This window comes from Lactuca virosa, chromosome 3 (genome assembly GCF_052849685.1).
Source record: "Lactuca virosa cultivar CGN04683 chromosome 3, Lactuca_virosa_CGN04683_v6, whole genome shotgun sequence".
NCBI lineage: Eukaryota > Viridiplantae > Streptophyta > Magnoliopsida > Asterales > Asteraceae > Lactuca > Lactuca virosa.
Genome location: NC_136428.1, coordinates 433,584,886 through 433,604,754, shown reverse-complemented (window position 1 = coordinate 433,604,754; position 19,869 = coordinate 433,584,886). Strand labels below are relative to the sequence as shown.

General features: G+C 42.0%; 2 protein-coding genes across 2 annotated transcripts; one reads left to right on the top strand and one right to left on the bottom strand.

The window, feature by feature from the left end:
• The first annotated feature begins 939 nt into the window (after positions 1 to 939).
• On the top strand, positions 940 to 1,878 carry SDH8 (succinate dehydrogenase subunit). Its single transcript, XM_079082085.1, has 2 exons — positions 940 to 1,143; positions 1,687 to 1,878. The coding sequence occupies exons 1-2, from the start codon at positions 1,048 to 1,050 to the stop codon at positions 1,726 to 1,728; spliced, it is 138 nt and encodes a 45-aa protein (XP_078938211.1). The 5' UTR covers positions 940 to 1,047; the 3' UTR covers positions 1,729 to 1,878.
• A 1,152-nt stretch (positions 1,879 to 3,030) lies between these two features.
• Positions 3,031 to 6,095, bottom strand: LOC145167869 (protein trichome birefringence-like 24). The gene is made up of 3 exons (XM_079087134.1): positions 5,700 to 6,095; positions 4,378 to 4,661; positions 3,031 to 3,987 (listed from the first exon to the last, which is right to left on the bottom strand). The coding sequence occupies exons 1-3, from the start codon at positions 6,082 to 6,084 to the stop codon at positions 3,217 to 3,219; spliced, it is 1,440 nt and encodes a 479-aa protein (XP_078943260.1). The 5' UTR covers positions 6,085 to 6,095; the 3' UTR covers positions 3,031 to 3,216.
• Between the last annotated feature and the right edge of the window lie 13,774 nt (positions 6,096 to 19,869).

Genomic DNA, 19,869 nt, shown 5'->3' with positions numbered 1-19,869 from the left:
ATGCAACCTTAGTCCGGATAGCGAGTTCACTGTGGATATTATACGACGAACAGTTGATGCAAAAATCATGTTGACAGGTGGCGAACCAATTGCCTGATCAAAAGTAGTCCCGTTAAAAGTGTCTTGCTTCATATGGAGTGCAACGATTGGAAGAATTCTCATCTCAGAGACTGCTAAAAATGAGTGTTCACATCACTTCGACTAATTGTTGTTTTTACGATATTGACAAAGAATCGGTGGATCATGTACTTATAAGGTGTGCGTTTGTCCAAACGACATTGGATTGGATCCTCAAATGGTGCGGGATCCCTCAGAGGCAATTCACGAATGTGGTTGAGTTTATTAACTTTGATGTAGGCTGGTGTAACTGCCCAAAAAATACAAGATCCTCTTAGCTATTTTTGATGGATTTATATGGCGGGTATGGTAGACGAGAAATGAGAAAGTTTATAAAAAGGTGGTACATTCCCCTACTATTGTGGTGGATGATGTAATTTCAAATACATGGTATAAACATAAAGAGATTCATGTCAAACGAGTTCTTGAAAAACAAAAATAGATGGGACTAATTGATGTTCTCATTTTATTTGATTGTAAACTGTACTTATAACCTTGTTTCTTCTACCTATCTAGTTCCTTGCTAGCAGGGGGTTTTAATATTTAATTCATCATTTCTAAAATAAAATAAAAAATAGAAATAGAAATATCACATTATCACCTACCACAGTGTATATATGTCCAAAATCCGAAACGGTGTCGTGGTCATTTACCTGTGTTCCGCAAACCAACATTTTTTTCATTTTTATGATTATCCATGAAAGAAATACAAATAAGTATTTAATTTGCTTATATCTCCTCGACTCCTCGGCACCAATTTGGGCCAGATTGTAAAGCGCCAAAAGCCCATCTGATCGGACTCCGTTTATTTTTGTCAATTTATGCCTAAGCCCACCTTCGGACGAATACGCAGTGAACGGAAAAAATCAGGATCCTTTGTTTGTTTGAGTAAAAGACGAAGAGGAAGAAGAAAGAGGAAGAGGAAGAAGAATGATTTACAGGAAATGGAGTTTGATAACGGGTCCAGCTGTTTTGGTTGGCGGCGTTGCAGGCGCTGCTCTTGCCCTAAATTTTATCTTCAAACAAGTAAGTAATCGTAAATCTCTTCTCCTATCAAATGACTACTTCAAACCCTTGATTTTTATACCAATTATCGCATCTCGTTGATTTCTCAAAATTATGTGGTATTTGAATCACGTTAATCTGTTCGTATTTTGCTTGCTTTCAATTTGAAATCTCGATAAGAAATGTTGTTGATTCGTTTTACCTAACCAGAAGGAAACTTAGGGATTTATGTTCTATTGGATCATAACATAATCCAGGTAAACCTAGGTTTTTGATGCCGACCGGTTCAGAGATATTGTGATTGTAAACTTTTGTTTATGATGGAAATCCATGATTATACTCTCCTTCACCTTAGGTTTTGGATCCGAAATGAATTAATTAGCAACTTCCAAGATTCGATTTTTAACATGCCCGTATGAATTTGCATTGGGAAGTTCTAGGTTTAAATGGAAGAACGAATTTCTTAACGTAGAAGGGGGTGTTGGGATACGCATTTAAAGTTTTAAACAGATTATTGCTGATGTATACCCATTCTTACACTTTCTATATTTTCTGCATATGCAGGATCCCTTTGCTAAACCACCAGAAAAGAAGCAAGGCAAGTAGAAGAAGATGTTGAGAGGTGAATTCACATCCTTTAAAATGATGCTATGCTTCCTTTTGTTGAATGTTTATTTTGGTTCTTAATTTGCACATGTGTTCTCAAAATCCGACTCTTTTTCATGAATAAATTTTGATAACTCTTTGTGGGCTGCATATATATGCATGATTAATTTCATTTTTTGCTTTCCCGTTTCATAATCAAAGTATTAGGGTATGTTTGGTTTCACCTATTCCGATTTCTGATGTTATCCAATGGAAATGGAATCGAGATTCCAGTCTATGACATGTTTGGTAGCTAAATGGATGGAATTTAGTTTCGTTGGAAGATTTCTAATTCCATGTTTGATATATCATATGTTTAAATCTTAACGTGATTTTTCCATCATCCATCTTCTCGACTAAGTTGATAACATTATTGTTGCAGAGCATCATATGAAATAACTTTGCTATCGTATATAATAATTCGGTTGTTAAAAAATCATATAAAACAGATTAATTGTCATAATCCACACTTAGCTTGGAATTTGCGTACACTATTTCTCCGTATTAAGATTGTTCCTTGTGGCTCTAACATTGTCTTTATCTTAGAAACCAAGATTGTCTAGATTTGGATTCTATATAAGATTGTTTTTCTGCTTTGCAAGATTGTGATTGTTAGATCGAATCGGGATAGTAGGATTCTACAAAAATCAGTTTTAAAACATAAAAAATATTTTTTTTTTCATTCGTTACTTAACAATAAATAGTTTAAAACATGAAAAATATTTCATTCAACAATAAATAATTCAAATGAGTTTTTCTAGGGTTCATATTTGTTTCACTTAGTTCAAGACAAAATATTTGAATTTAAAAAAAAAAATAGTAATGATCTTATGATCTAATCGTTCGATCTTACCATGGTTTTATCCAAAAACGATCCTGTAGAATCGGAATCAATTTACTGATGGAATCAATTTACTGATGTGGTATCGTAACATCCGATTTTAACAATACTTTTAGAAAAAAAATATACATTGAAGATATTTTGCTTTGGATCGATTGGGGGCATTGCAATACGTAAATAAAATTATAAATAAAAATTTGAAACACTTTTTAATTTTTTCCATTCTATTTTTTCTCAACCAAACACGCCGACAACTTTCTTATAATATCCTTCATTCTCCATTTTTTTTTTATAAATTCCATTATTGTTTAAGAAAATCTTAGGAAAGAAACATTTACTAATACATAAAATATGATCATTACTCATCATGCATTTGGTAAATGATCTTCACACGTTTATCGATGATATGAACTCGAATTAAATGAACTAATTTGAAGTCAAGCATAAGTAGCCCGGCTTGTATTATATAATTATAACCCTACCAACAAACGAACTTAGGAAACCATAGTCAACTACTATATAAACCGTTATATACCTTCATCTTCAGTAACGAAGACATTTCTGGTTTTATCCAAATAAAAACCATTGATAACACCTCACTACTGTCTTTAACCTCTAAGCAACATGTTCATAAGTAAATCATTCCATGAGTCAATTGGGCCGGGCAAACACCAATGCAAACAATCATTTTGAACTTCACCATTTGTATCCGGATGGAAAGCCCGGTAAGGACCCGGGTGCCCATCAGGCCTCAGCAAAGACAAACGGGTCGTATCAAAAAGTTTCAACATCGACCCATTTCCTGACCCGTCCATAATCCGAACCGCCTTCTCAAATTCTTCCAATTCAATCCCTCTCATTACCATATCAATATCTCTCAATTCTATATCACCTTCTTTAAACGGGCTCGTCCGGTTACAATACCCACCTGTGTTCCACTCCCCATTCTCAAAATGATCAGGTGTCGTGGTCCGAAACAATGTGTAAACTTTATGGTCCGATTTCGTAATAAAACTGAGAGTCGTCTGTAAAGCTTTACGGTACGCATAATAAAACCCTAGCTCGGGTACATTCTCTTTTTTACAATTATGACACCCGATAATCTCATTGTTCTCAAAGTAGAATGTCGTTTTCAAAAACCATTTCCCTGCACCGATTTCGATATAGTCAAAGTTATGAAACTCGTTGGCCCATTCAGGGTCCGGCTCGTCGAGTCGGGCTTGTACATCACTTGAGGCATGCCCGTCATTGTCCTCAAAGATTTTGGATTCGATTAAAAAAGGCGACCAAATCACCGAAAGTGTAAACTTATGTGATTTAAAAAACCATCTTCGCGTTCGGTATTCCTCATCGTGGTACACCTCTACTGGTTTCTCTACCTACAAAATTATAATTTTTGTTCCATTGACATCAGTCTCATGTGTTTTTTTTTTTTTTTCTTTTTTAATTAATGAGTTTAATTGGTTAGATACTTCATCTAGACAGCTATATATGTTTATTTATTATTTACTTGATCTTGATACAATAACTTAATTGGTTAAATGGAAGAAACATGGTTTTATCGTATTAAGATATTAACCCTTTACATATTTGTCTTTTTTTTTCCTTCCAACTTACCTTCAATTTAGCTGTTAAATTAAATTTATATTCTAAGTTCGTTTTTAGTGTAAAATAGTCATATTATATTTTAACTCCACGACTCTAAACATACATTATTACCCCTTCAATCATTTTACCTATCAGTTTTAGACAAAGTTGCCTTGTTATACCTGAGAAAGAATGCAGAGAAGCGATTGCACATGGTTGCGGGAGATTGAATCACCGATGAATGCCATTGATTTTTCTCTCATGAAATTAAGAAATATTTTTGGGTCGAAAATGGGTAAATTGCAATTACGTGGCTTCCACCTCCAGTAGATGTAATCCATATCTGGGCGGCCGTTTTTCATACAATTTTGATGATGTTCGATTGTGTTGCAACTATTGTTGGTGTATCGTGGGCCGGTGAGATCTTGAACCCATTTGCCGGTGAAAATATCACACTTTAGCGAACCTAGGCACAGCCAAAACTAAGACAACATTATTCCATTAACCATTTTTCTACATAACAACTAAACTTGTAATTACATCTCCTCCACGCTCTATTTTTAGAGTGGGAAAAAAAATAAAGTTAATAGTGATTCATTAAAACCATACTTTATTTTTCACACCCAAAAAAATATTCCAAATATATTATTTTTCTCTATGTATTTTAGATTTTCGTAAACACCCTTCAATTTACAATGTTTTTACATATTTGTCAGAAATATTTTTGTTACTTTGAAGTTTTATTAATTATATCATCATGTGATATTTATTAAAAAGTATTACAATTTTAAATACATTTGATACAATTATCATATTTAAAAAATCTAACAATATAATTAAATAACTTCAAAATATATAAAGTAAATAAGTGGAACAAATTAAATAAACAATATATATATAAATTCAAACTTGAAAAGTTAATAAAACAAGTAAAACTCGCACTCTATTTAGTGTAAATGAACAATATTGCTTCAAATTTGAAGTAATACCGTTCACAATTATTTATAATATGTAAAATAGAATTCCATTAGAGAACAAATACTAAATTTTATACTCTATTCATAAAGTGACATTGAAGATGCCCTTAGAATAATAATCAACTAACTATCTACAACATTAATTATTTTGTTGTAGCTTATTATTTGATATTAACCTTGAACTTTGAATAACAATTTAAAGCACATCCAAAAAGCCCCTCAAATACAGTATGTTTTATACTTTCACTGAATCATTTGATTTTAAAAAATATATTTTGTAATTTAAGTTTATAATGTGCTATTTTTAACAATGAAAAAGATGCCAACCCCACAGACCCAAGTAGCACGCATTTTAAAAATTATGAGCTTTAACGGACAATCATTATAACCAGATATTAAACATGAGCATTGCCTACCTCTTACAAATTATGGTTATTTTTTAGCATCTTAAGAAAGAAAAAAAAAACAATATTTTTATTTGCAATCATCATATACATGCGTGTAAAGCAAGGGAACTAGACACGTACTAGTATCATTCACCGGAACTTGACCGGAAAGTGTGAAATTAGCCTCCACCACCGACGGTGGCGTCGACGAGCTGTATCCATCGCCAAAAACCACAATCACAGGTCGAATCTGAACATAAGTTGAGAAATAGAGTCGATAAGCAAAACCCATCAGAATCAAACAAACAGCGATCTTAACAAACATCTTCATTTGCTTGTGCTTCACTGGAATTGAGGAATTGTTCATGTCATAACTCATTTCCTTCATCTTGTCAGAATCTCCGGCGAGATCTCTGTGTAAACCATATAAATCCCACCGCCTTTTGTATGTAGTAGAAGTGGATGAATTGAGAAAGAAAGGAAAATGATGGTTTTTGTTAGTGAACTTGTGTGTGTTGTGGGGCATGTTTTATTTTATGTGGTTGGACTTTAGTAATTGTGGCATTTAACATGGAGTGGACCGGTGTAGGGTATGAACTTAACTTCGGTCTTAAACTATCGATATCAAAATGATTGCTATTTGCTAAAAATACATTGCTAAATTTTAATAATTTAACTTTTGTTTTTTCAAATATAAGATGTATGAGATTGTAAAATATTGCTGATTTTAATGTGATATATCTACTTTAATAAATGAAGGTTTTTTTTGTCACATGTCCTCTTCTCCTTTATTTGGACACATGTCATTTTCTAGAATTTTTAAATTTTCTATTTTCCACTTGTCATTTTATTGTATTTTTCATTTTATTAAATTAAAATTTCACATTTAATATGTAAGGTAATATATATGTAAGGTATTTATTAGAAATTGTTTATATATGTAATGTATTCAATACATTAAAGCCTTACTAATTTTAATAATTTAAATTTTTTCGCATTTTTCTTATAAATTCAAACTTTTTCAAATTGTTAAAATTTCATATTTAATTTTTTTAATTAAACCCATATAATACATGGGTCTCACACCTAGTGTTTATTATATGAATAATTTGTTATCATGTCATGGTTGTAAGTCATAGGCGGTCGACCCCTTCCTTGATATCAACGTCCTCGGAGTTGGTATGATTCTTAAAGTCATATGCGGTAGCTATGACGATCAAATAGTTGAAATTCTCCTACTATTAATAGAAGGCTCGTTATATCGAGTTTGGATACAACGCATCTCACATTTCTTGTATTCATTGTAGAGGTGATTAGGTGAATTTGATTGTCATGATCTTATCTCATTTAAGTAGATAATAATCTTTTTTTAACGGCTGGTAAATTTTTATAGAAAAAAATAAGAAGCTAAAGAAAAAACAATCAAAGCAACAACAAAAACAAATCAGTCCAAACCAAAGTCAAAACAATACAAAAGAGTTAACCGAAACTTTTCAAACTCTTCAAAACTAGATCATCAATCCAATCCTTTCATATTAGTTCACCTCCTTTCTTCTTCCTAGCATTAGCATTAATCTTTGGCCCGACCCTAATATTTCGGAGGCCTTGTGCGAAAATCAAAATAAAGCCCCATAAAAATTTCCTTGTACAATATTTGTAACATCCAAATTTTCAAACCAAAATTTTCATTTTTAAATGAGTAAATTACACGAATGGTCTCTATGGTTTGGGGTAATCTGCATCTTTGGTCCCTAAGTCTTTTTTTTTTAACTCGGAAGGTCCCTAAAATGTATTTTTTTTACTCGCTTGGTCCTTACCAGACCTAAAAAGACTAAATTACCCTTCTTTATTTTTTTTCTAATTTGTTTATTCTTTATTTATTAAAAATATTTATTAAATAAGGTGGGTCCCATTCACACCCCTCTCCTTCACCTCGCCCAAAAACCTATACATTGCAACCACAAGAAACTGTGTTTGATTTCTAGTCCGGTCATTTCTCCCTCGCCGGAAAAAGTTGCAGGCGACCCGCCCCTTACATCCATCTTTACCTACCTTTTTTCCTCATTTCCCTTGTTTCCATCACAACTCAAGTAGATGAACAGAAGAGAGAAAATCACCACCACCTGTACATCGGGCTAAATCACCACCACCTCTACTATCGGAAAAAAATAATATCCCATCTGTAACATTCCAAAATTTAAGACCAAAAATTTCATTTTTTTAATATAGTGATTCATAAAACAATTTATAAGAAAACATCATCAAGTAATTTATCTCATAAAAACCATAGATCACGTGTCTCAAAACCATATAATCAAATAGTAACAATGTCAGAGTACAAATCCCAAGAATCTCGTGTGTGGAAAATCATGGGTGTGATGCGCTACTACCATGCCGACTCCTTTCCCTTCGAAGAAGAAGGACCTGAAACAAAAACTAAAAACTGTAAGCACAAAGCTTAGTGAGTTCCCCCATCATACCGCATCCCCTAATCTAATAAATAAGAGCATTTTTGCTACGTGGCAATCTCTTAGCCCCCTCCCCTCGATTTTTCCTGCTTCTATCATCTAACTGATTTTCCGATATTGCCCCTGCTTCCTCTTTTATCTTTCATTCTTGAACTCCTCTGATTCTGCATCTATTTGAAACTAAATCAATTCCGTCAACATGAAATTAAAAGATGAATATCTCCACTTATCGCCACCGCTCCTACTCCACTACTGTTCTTCTTTTCTCTACGAATACCGGTGTCATCATCATTCCTTAAATCTCGCCGATCCTTTATCTTTCTTCGTTATTTCCTCTTTTAAACCCTAATCTTCTTTTTTCCAGTCCATCAATAGTTGTGTTGCGAGGAACCAGTGGCGTCTCTCCAAATAAATGCCACCCAATTGGAATTTCAAATATTGACTTCTTTGGCTTCAAATCGCCCAACATCCGACAGTTTTTCTTATTCAGGTTCGTTTATTGGAGTTTTATCTTAATGTGCAACTTCTAGGTCTCTGTTTGTTGGAGTTTTATCTTAATGTGAATGTTCCATTTTCTTGATTGTAAATTGTTGTGATTTTCTTTAATTGGTTTCTTTATAACAAGTCAGAAATTAATCAGATGGTTCCTCTATTCAACCTCAACTCATGGTTTAGCGAGGAATCATTGAAGCGGTATCTTGTCTTCCATCTCTTTTTTGTTTTGATTTTTAATGTATAATGTAGCACCTGGTTCTTGGTACGTATTCTTTTATTAAATCTTTAAAATATTTTGCATTTTGGCCTTGGACTCGGCGAGTCAAAGGCTCAACTCGCCGAGTAGAAGCGGGAAGGGGCACGGGGTTTAAGTCGTGGACTCGCCGAGTCGGGTCCCGGACTCGGCGAGTAAGCTGCTGTTTGGACAAAAACCCTAATCCAGGAGTGTGCACCCTATTTAAACACTCTAACTCGGCCTCCCTTGTCCCTAACACTTCCAGAGAGCTGTAGAGCGAAACCCTAGCCCCCATATTGTCCTTGTGAGTGATTTTTGGCTTTGTGAAGGAAGTTTGGAGCTTAGAAGAAGAAGGAGGAGGTTGGAGGGTGCAAGGAAGGGAAGTAGATCCGAAATCTACACTATGGGAAGCTTCTATTCAGGTAGAAAAGTTCCTACCTTGATCACTAGTTCTTTAGATTCCCTTTTTGTCCCTAAATTGTGGTTTTCAAGCCCTAAAACCTCAAACTCCATGTGTTTATGCTCTATGTTCTGAAAGGACTTCAGATCTGGACCTTATGGACATTTTAGAAGTGTAAAGTCTCTGTGGTTGAAGTGATTGAGGTCCCTATTGAGTGTTTGACCTCATAAAGAGCTTGGAATTGCCTTTTGGAGCTCATAGGGCCATGCATGCACGTAAAGTTTGCAACTTTACGTGATAAGCATTCCCTAGGAGCTTAGATCTATGGTTTGGAACCGTTGCATGTCGTAGATTTGGTCTGTATGGGAGAAAGGTTGAAGGGACTCGGCGAGTGCCAAAGTGCACTCGGCGAGTTCTATGAAGATGGTCTTAGACTCGACGAGTTGGATGAACAACTCGGCGAGTCCTATGAAGATTGCCTGGAACTCGACGAGTTGTTCTTCAAACTCGGCGAGTCATATGAACTGTGACTGAGTTAAGAGGGGTTTAAGTGTAAAGGGTCCAACCCTTCGTAGCTGCACGTGGAATTAGCAATTTAACGTGTAGCAATAGTCCTAGAAACCCAAATCCTCAAAATGGATGCTCTGGTGAGGATTTAGAAGCGAGTAGGAGATCTGCTCGTAGGGACTCGGCGAGTTGTTCTCAGACTCGGCGAGTCGGATCGCGAGTCAGTCTAATCGTCCCAAGTAGTGAGTTAAGGGTGACTCAGTGAGTGGGAAGAGGGACTTGATGAGTTAGTACTGGGTTAGTAGGAGAGGGACTCGGCGAGTCTGTGCCAGGACTCGGCGAGTCCAGTCAACTGGAAGTTGACTTTGACCAAGGAGTTGACCTTGGACTAGGGGTAGGTCAGTCATTTGACCTAAGGGTATTTATGAGTGTCTAATCTATGTTTGTGGATTCGTAACCGAAGGATTGCCGGTGCAGCAGTCAGACGTCTAGCAAGCAGACTTTCAGCAGCTACTTTTCGAGGTGAGTTACCTTCCAGTAGGGGTGGGTCTAAGGCCACAATGCCGGCCCACCAATGAGGAGTATTTAGAAAATGATTGTATTTGTGATAATTATCTTGGTCTGATTATGTGTTTGGTTATGAGTTATATCTGTATGATATGTTACGTGCATGGTAGGGATAGTTTCCCTGATATTGGTCCTTAGGACCAAGGGGTAGGTCAGTACCCGGATATGCCTGACTGTATGTTTATATATCTTGCTTTTGTATGCTAGTGGTAGGGGGTGGAATAGTCCCCAGTTAGCGGTTGAAAGATACCGATGATGATTACCGGTTGAAAGATACCGATGGTATTGTATGGTATGTGGTATGATGGGGGGACTCACTAAGCTTTGTGCTTACGGTTTCAGTTTTTGGTTTCAGGTACCTCTTCGTCTAAGGGGAAGGAGCCGGCGGCGTAGCATGGCATCACACACACATCTGATTTTCCGCACGGTGTTTTCTGGGATTGTACTCTGATATGATAGTTGTTTATGTTGTGGGTTTCAAACATGATACTTGGTTTTATGAAGTGACGTGTTTATACAATATTTTCTAATGACTGTTTTATGAGCTAACTAATGAAAAATGAAATTTTTGGGCTTGATTTTTGGGATGTTACAAGTTGGTATCAGAGCCCTGGTTTGAGGGATTCGGACACACCCTCGGGGGTGTCTGGACTCAAACTGAGGGGCTAAGAGATTTTTTTAATAAAATGGTTTTCTAAAAATCTAAACGGAAGGATTTTAAGAAAGACAAGGTGTGTGATGCATGCGACCGGCCGGGCTCAAGTAAGTTTTCTCCAAGATACCCATACTTGTTATGTTATGCTATATGGTTTTGATTCAGAGAACTGCATGCTAGAATAGGACTAAGGATCTAGGAAGATGCCTTGTGTGCCTGATATATGATTCTGATAATTGCATGTTAGTTAGGGCTAAGGATCTAGGAGGATGCCTTATATGCCTGTTGTATGAGCTGTATGCTAGGACTATTTAGTCAGCAGTAGGATGGCCTGTATAGGTTATGCCTGATTTGGTTACTCGATGCACGAATGCTGCTTGCTTTGTGCTATGGGGGTTCTGGCTATTTCCAACTAACTAAGGAGCGGATATGTAACAGTGCCTGCAAGTTAGTTAGGGGGAAGTAGTAGGGGCTCCTAATGCAGATGATGGCGGAGGGTAGGTCGGAGAGTGCCCCAGGGGAGCCTAGGATGAGGTCAGTGGAAAGGGTAATCGGTAAAAGGGACTTGGTGAAGTCGAAGCAACCCTTGAGGAAAGTACATGTAGATGTGGAAGGTAGTATGGGCCCGTACTACTGAAAGCAGAGGACCCGTACTCGAATCAAGGAGGGCCTAGATGGAACCAGGGACCTTGGAGAGTGTGTATGATCCTGACATTTATGCGTGTATTTTCAGTATGGTGACCACACGACATGGAGCAGGAGGTTCCGGATCAGGATCGGGATCAGGCTCGGGTGCAGGATCCGAGCAGGTCGATGACGGGCTGCGCGAGTTCATCGCGTCTGAGATCACGAGAGGCATCCTTGAGTTGACCCCTATCATCTTCGGGTCGATCAAGGAGGGGATTGTTGAGCTGATGGAGGATCACCTCCGAGCATTCAGGAGTGATATGGCATCTATCCAGGTGGGTACGCGCACACTGTCCTTTAAGGACTTTCGTGGGAGTGGTGCGTCGGATTTCCATGGGGTGAAAGACCCCATTGCTGCGAGGAGATGGATCGCAGACATTGAGTCTGTGCAGCTGACGAGCTTCTGCCCAGAGGGGTCGAAGGTGAGATATGCAGCAGGATGCTTGCGAGACAGGGCTAGAGATTGGTGGGAGTCTGTTGGTGACTCATTGGGAGCCTCGGCTGTTGAGGCTATGACATGGTCAGACTTTATGACCAGATTCAGGGCGGAGTTTGTGCCAGCTGTGGAGCTTCAGCGGCTGGCCAGGGAGTTCTTAGATATGAGGCAGACTACGGAGACTGTGGCGGAGATCACCGCCAAGTTCTAGGAGAGGGCATTGCTGGTGCCCCAGTATGCGGGAGACGAGGATATGAGGAGGACCCGCTACCACGACATGCTACGAGATGACATTCGGGAGCACGTTAGTTTTTCAGCTTGCCCCACCTTGGATTCCATGATTGCCAGGGCTAGGGAGAGGGAGATCGATCTGGAGCACATCCAGAAGAGGAAGGCAGTGGAGAGTTTGACGACTGGGGCTTCGGGGAAGAAGCCCAAGGGATCTGATGGTAGGCCGAAAGGCCAGGCAGGACGGGACCGCTGTGGGAAATGCGGTCGGTCACACAAGGGAGCTTGTCGCACTGGGCCGGGTTAGGGCTGCTATAAGTGCGGAAAGGTGGGGCATTTTGGCAGGGATTGTACTGCCCCCGCCCCCACGGTACAGATGACAGACCTGATTTGCTTCCACTGCAATCAGAGGGGCCACAAACGGGCCAATTGCCCGAGATTGACAGCAGCATCAGCAGCAGTGCCAGCAGCGGCGCCGGTCTTAGGGACAGCGCGAGTTACAGATGGCCGGAAGGTCAAGCCAGAGGCTCCAGTGGTGCGGAGCCGAGCATTTCAGCTGACCGCCGAGGAGGCACGCGCTGCACCCGATGTGGTGACGGGTATGATTCTTTCCCTCTGATTTATTTTTTATGATGTTTATGTTATTGACATGTGCTCTGTTTAGGATCGTTCCATGTGAACGGCATCCCGGTTCAGGTGTTGTTTGATTCGGGCGCTACCCGATCGTTTGTCTCTCTTGCGCTTAACAAGAAGTTTTATGAGTCTTTGGGCATGTTGGATTGCCCTCTAGAGGTGGAGATTGCGGATGACCGATCAGTGCGAGCATCGACGGTATTCCGAGATTGTGTGCTGAGATTATTCGAGGAGCAGTACCTGGTGGATTTAGTTCCCATACCTTTGCGAGGGAACAAGGTTATTATTGGTATGGATTGGCTAAGCCCCAATGGGGCAGTGATCGACTGCGCGCAGTAGTTGGTGCGGGTCAGGACCCCAAGTGGAGGAGAGCTGGTAATTTCGGGCGAGAGGCCGCAGCGAGGACCAGCATTATGTTCAGCAGCGAGAGCTAGACGTTATCTGCAGCAGGGTTGGGCAGGTTATGTCGCCTATGTTACGGATACCCGGGAGGTGGGTAGGGTGACGGTGGGCGATGTGCCCGTGGTACGAGAGTTTGCGGACGTATTCCCCGAGGAGTTGCCTGGGATACCTCCGGAGCGACAGGTAGAGTTCAGGATCGACCTAGTCCCTGGTGCGGGTTCGATAGCTAAGGCACCGTATCGGTTGGCTCCTCCTGAGATGCAGTAGTTGTCTACACAGCTGCAGGAGCTGTTAGACAAGGGTTTCATTCGACCGAGCAGTTCACCCTGGGGAGCCCCGATTCTGTTTGTGAAGAAGAAGGACGGGTCGCATCGGATGTGTATAGATTATCGGGAGCTGAATAAGGTAACGGTGAAGAACCGCTACCCACTCCCGAGGATTGATGACCTCTTTGACCAGCTACAGGGAGCATGTTGGTTCTCCAAGATTGATTTGCGTTCGGGGTATCATCAGATGAGGGTCAGAGAGGAGGATGTGCAAAAGACTGCGTTTCGGACGCGTTATGGCCACTATGAGTTTGTGGTGATGCCATTCGGGCTCACCAATGCTCCTGCCACATTCATGGACCTCATGAACCGCGTATGTAGACCGATGCTAGACCGGTCTGTGATAGTGTTTATCGACGATATCTTGGTTTACTCCAAGACGCGAGAGCAGCATGAGGAGCATCTGCGGGAGGTTCTGGAGACTTTGAGGAGGGAGAACTTGTATGCTAAGTTCTCCAAGTGTGAGTTCTGGTTGCGCGAGGTGCAGTTTCTTGGGCACCTTGTCAACCAGAACGGGATTTCGGTAGATCCGGCCAAAGTGGAGGCCGTGATGAGTTGGGAGGTTCCGAGGTCTCCATCTGAGATTCGGAGCTTTCTAGGATTGGCAGGCTACTATCGGAGATTCATTCAGGACTTCTCCAAGATAGCAGTTCCGCTCACCCGACTGACTAAGAAGTCGGTGGTGTATCGCTGGGGGCCTGAGCAGCAGGCCGCGTTCGAGGCACTGAGACAGAGATTGTGCGAGGCGCCAATCTTAGCCCTGCCAGAGGGCATGGAGGATTTTGTTGTGTACTACGATGCATCCATCGCAGGTTTGGGCGCGGTATTGATGCAGAGAGGGCATGTCATCGCCTATGCGTCGAGGCAGCTGAAGCCTCACGAGGCGAATTACCCGACTCATGATTTGGAGTTAGGGGCTGTTGTATTCGCCCTCAAGATTTGGCGTCATTACCTATATGGGGTTCGTTGTACGATTTACACGGACCACAAGAGTTTGAGGTATCTCATGGACCAGCCAAATCTGAATATGAGGCAGCGTCGGTGGCTTGATGTGGTAAAGGATTACGATTGTGAGATCCTCTACCATCCGGGGAAGGCCAATGTCGTGGCCGATGCGCTTAGCCGCAAGGCAGTGCCGATCAGGGATATCTGTCTGAGGATGACAGTGGTGACTCCGCTTCTGGAGCGGATCCGGGAGGCTCAGCAGGAGGCTATGAAGGAGGAACATCGGAAGAGTGAGCGGATTGTGGGGCAGGTTTCCTCCTTCGACTATGATAGCCGAGGGTTATTGAATCTTCACCGTAGGGTGTGGGTCCCTTATCATGGAGGCGTGCGCCAGGTCCTGATGGAGGAGGCGCACAAATCCCGGTTCTCCATTCATCCCGGTTCTCCAATCATATCATTAAATTATGCTGTTGGGCTATGGAGAGTTAGTCCATGAATCATTCTTATCAATGTCTTATTCTTTCTAAACTTTCAGTTCAAAGATGCCTCCACGTAAATCAACAAGACGCAACCCTCCCCCACCTACTCCTCAATTTGATACAGCAGCCCTCAATGCTGCTGTAGCTGGGGCTGTGGCAACGGCCATGGCTCAATATCATGCCTCAGGTTCCACTGGAGGAGGAACCCCTGTTCCGACCATACAGATTGATACCCCTGTTCAGTCCATTCAGGTTGAAACTCTTGTGCGCTCGAGGGAGTGCTCATACAAAGATTTCACAAGCTGCAAGCCATTGTCCTTCAAAGGGACTGGAGGAGTCATTGCCCTCTCGCAATGGTTCGAGAAAACTGAATCGGTTTTTGCAATCTGCTCCTGCCCAGAAGGGAGCAAGGTGAAGTTCGCAGCTTGCACCTTTGAAACAAAAGCCCTAACATGGTGGAATAGCCATGTTAAGTCGCTATCTCTTACAGTGGCTAATGATATGGGCTGGGATACCTTGAGAGAACTCATGATTGAGGAATACTGCCCGAGGGGCGAGATCCAAAAGCTGGAGGAAGAACTTTGGCGCCTAACCATGAAGGGCTTCGACATCGTCTCATATACCGCCAGGTTCTGTGAACTGGTGGCCCTCTGTCCCAACATGATTCATACAGAGGGAAAGAAAATCGAGAGATATATATGGGGGTTGGTGCCACCATACCAGGGAAATGTTTTGTCATCACGTCCCACTACATTTGATAGTGCCAAGCGATTGGCACAGCAACTAATTGACCACGGGGTCCGTACCCCGGCTGCAACAACCACCCTGGCCATCTCAGAACCAGCCAGAACCACTGATTCCAAACGAAAGGTTTGGGAGGAAAAGAAAAAGAAAAAGGCTGCCAAGAAGCAACGGATCGTGGCAGTTCATGCTGCGATAGCACTTGCCACTGCTGCTGCTGCTCCGACAAGGCAGTACTCAGGAAGTTTGCCTAAGTGCAATCAGTGCAACTTCCACCATGTTGGAGCCTGTCGTGAAATGCAGTGCTTTAACTGCAACAAGAAGGGGCACACTGCCCGTTTCTGCAAAGCCCCGGCGAAACCAATCACCCAAGTCCCCGGCACTGGAGTGGGCCAAACTTGCTACAACTGTGGCGATGTGGGCCACTACAAAAGGAACTGCCCCAAGGCAGGGAATACCGGAGGAGTAGGAAGAGTTCTGGCTATAGGCCATGAGGAGGCGGTTGCCGACCCCACGGTGGTCACTGGTACGTTTCTCCTCGACAACTCTTATGCATGTATTCTATTTGATAGTGGGGCGGAGAGGAGCTTCGTGAGCCAAAAATTTGCTCATTTACTTAAGCAAAAATCACGAGCACTCAAAGAACCGTTCACAGTAGAAATGGCTAATGGGAAGACAGAGAGCACTAGCTGCATATTCATAGGATGTACCTTAACTTTAGATAGCCATTCATTTTCGATCGATCTCATGCCAGTCTCAATTAAAAGTTTCGACGTCATCATTGGCATGGATTGGTTGAGTCTTCAGCGTGCCGACATCATGTGTTACGAAAAGGCTGTCCGCCTTAATCTTTCGTCTGGCGAAACCCTAGTAATATATGGCGACAAACCCGGCACGAACCTTCGTATCATCTCGAGCATTCAAGCTCGGAAATTCTTGCGAAAGGAATGTCGCGCATTCCTTGCTCATGTGGTCGATGTGAGCCAAGAAACGAAACCTATTCAGAACATTCCAGTAGTAAGCGACTTTCCCGACGTCTTTCCAGAAGAGCTACCAGGATTACCTCCGCAACGACAAGTCGAGTTCAGAATCGACTTAGTTCCAGGGGCTACCCCCGTAGCCAAATCGCCTTATCGACTAGCACCTGCAGAGATGCAAGAACTATCCTGTCAACTTAACGAGCTGCTCAACAAGGGCTTTATAAGACCAAACTTCTCACCCTGGGGAGCTCCAGTCTTGTTTGTCAAGAAGAAAGACGGATCATTTCGTATGTGCATCGACTACAGGGAGCTCAACAAATTGACCGCCAAGAATCGTTATCCTTTACCTCGGATAGACGATCTATTTGACCAACTTCAAGGGGCGAACTTTTTCTCAAAAATCGACTTAAGATCCGGATATCACCAGCTACGAATACTAGGGGAGGATGTTCCGAAGACGGCCTTCCGAACTCGTTATGGGCACTACGAATTCGTAGTGATGCCGTTCGGATTAACAAACGCGCCCGCTGTATTCATGGATTTAATGAATAGGGTGTGTCGTCCTTACTTAGATCAGTTCGTCATCGTCTTCATCGATGACATACTCATCTACTCTCGAAGTAAGGAGGAGCATAGTCAACATCTACTACAAGTCTTAGAAACCCTGCGGGCGGAGAAGCTTTATGCGAAGTTCTCAAAATGCGAATTTTGGATCCGACGAGTCGAATTCTTAGGGCACGTGGTTAGTAAAGAGGGAATACACGTGGACCCATCCAAAATCAAAACCATTGAGAGCTGGTCAGCACCGAAGACGCCTACAGAAATTCGTCAATTTCTAGGCCTCGCTGGCTACTATCGCAGGTTCATTCAGAACTTCTCCCGCATTGCGAAGCCTCTTACAACACTTACCCAGAAGGGCGTATCCTTTGACTGGGAAGAGAAGCAGGAGAGAGCGTTCCAAACGCTCAAACGAGCCTTGTGCACCGCACCAATACTATCCCTTCCCGAAGGAATAGAAGACTTCGTTGTTTATTGCGATGCGTCCAATAAAGGACTCGGATGTGTTCTGATGCAGCGAGGTAAGGTCATCGCTTATGCCTCGAGACAGCTGAAGACACATGAGGTCCACTACACGACCCACGATCTTGAACTAGGAGCAGTAGTGTTCGCTCTGAAGATCTGGAGACACTACCTATACGGTACGAAAAGCACAATCTTTACAGACCACAAGAGCCTGCAACATATATTCGACCAGAAGGAGCTCAACATGAGACAACGACGGTGGGTCGAGCTACTCAGTGACTATGAATGCGAAATTTGTTATCATCCCGGCAAGGCCAATGTAGTAGTTGACGCCCTAAGTCGGAAGGAATATTCTGGTCGTAGAGTCAAATCTTTGACTATGAATATCCATTCACACTTATCCACACAAATCCAGGCGGCTCAGCTCGACGCTTTAAAACCTGAAAATGTGACCAGTGAATCCCTTCGAGGGATGGATAAGAACTTGGAAGTCAAAGGTGGCGGAGCTTATTATCTCATGGACCGGATCTGGACCCCGAAACTTGGTGGTTTCAGAGACTTGGTCATGAACGAGGCGCACAACACTCGTTATTCCGTCCACCCAGGTTCAGATAAGATGTATCTGGATCTTAAAAAGTTATACTGGTGGCCTAACATGAAAGCAGAGATTGCTACCTTCGTAAGTAAAATGCCTTACTTGCGCCAAGGTCAAGGTCGAGTACCAGAAACCCTCAGGTCTTCTACAACAGCCTGAGATTCCGGAATGGAAGTGGGAGCGGATAACTATGGATTTCATAACCAAGTTGCCCAAGACAACGGGTGGACTTGATACCATATGGGTCATCGTCGACAGATTGACCAAGTCCGCGCACTTCCTACCTATCAAGGAGACAGACAAGATGGAGAAGCTTACAAGAACTTACATTAGGGAGATTGTACGACTGCATGGTGTTCCCATATCCATTATCTCGGACAGAGATAGTAGGTTCACTTCTAGGTTCTGGCAGTCGCTACAAAGTTCCTTAGGAACTAGGCTGGACATGAGTACAGCCTACCATCCGCAGACAGACGGGCAAAGTGAGAGGACTATCCAAACCTTGGAGGACATGTTGCGAGCCTGTGTGATCGACTTTGGGAAAGCATGGGATACTCATTTACCCCTTGTGGAATTTTCCTACAACAACAGTTATCACACAAGCATAAAGGCTGCTCCATTCGAGGCCCTCTATGGCCGCAAGTGCAGATCCCCTCTGTGCTGGGCTGAGGTGGGAGATACCCAGTTAGCTAAAGGACGAGTTCCTGAGAGCACTCTCACAGGTCCAAAGATCATACGGGAAACGACGGAGAAGATCGTTCAGATTCCTGAACGACTGAAAGCCTCCAGAGACCGACAGAAAAGCTACGCTGATAAACGAAGGAAACCGTTGGAATTCCAGGTGGGCGACCGTGTTCTATTGAAGGTCTCACCCTGGAAGGGCTTGATACGCTTCGGCAAGCGTGGAAAGCTGAATCCAAGGTACATTGGGCCTTTTGAGATTCTCGCAAGAATCGGCCCTGTAGCTTACAAACTTAACTTACCGCGTGAGCTTAGTAACGTACATTCTACCTTCCACGTATCGAACTTGAAAAAGTGTCTGTCTGACGAGACTCTTGTAATCCCACTCGACGAGATCGAGATCAACGAGAGCCTCAACTTCGTGGAAGAACCAGTAGAGATCATGGATTGGGAGGTCAAGCAAACGAAACAAAGCCGCATCCCGATAGTGAAGGTTCGCTGGAACGCCAAGCGAGGACCTGAATTCACTTAGGAGCGAGAGGATCAGATGAAACTGAAATATCCTCGTCTTTTTACTTAGTTATTTGTAACTACTTAATTGCTTAAATTCTAATTTCGGGACGAAATTCCTTCTAAGGAGCGGATGATGTGACAACCCGAAATTTCTATTATGTGCAACATGACAAGTCAATAGAAGTCAGAACAGTTGCTGTTAATTTTCAGACTTTTTGGAATAAGTTTGAGTATTTTTGGATTTATACTTTAAGAGATATCAGGAGAGAGGATGCCCTAGGGTTTATTGTGCAACAATAAAGTCCCGACACTTTA

Excerpts from the sequence above, each read along its gene's own strand:
- SDH8 (XM_079082085.1), top strand. The coding sequence starts at position 1,048 with ATGATTTACAGGAAATGGAGTTTGATAACGGGTCCAGCTGTTTTGGTT. Across the intron at positions 1,144-1,686 it reads TAAATTTTATCTTCAAACAA|GATCCCTTTGCTAAACCACC; the intron begins GTAAGTAATCGT and ends CTGCATATGCAG.
- LOC145167869 (XM_079087134.1), bottom strand. The coding sequence starts at position 6,084 with ATGCCCCACAACACACACAAGTTCACTAACAAAAACCATCATTTTCCT. Across the intron at positions 4,662-5,699 it reads AGTTCCGGTGAATGATACTA|GTTCGCTAAAGTGTGATATT; the intron begins GTACGTGTCTAG and ends GGCTGTGCCTAG. Across the intron at positions 3,988-4,377 it reads TTCTCTGCATTCTTTCTCAG|GTAGAGAAACCAGTAGAGGT; the intron begins GTATAACAAGGC and ends ATAATTTTGTAG.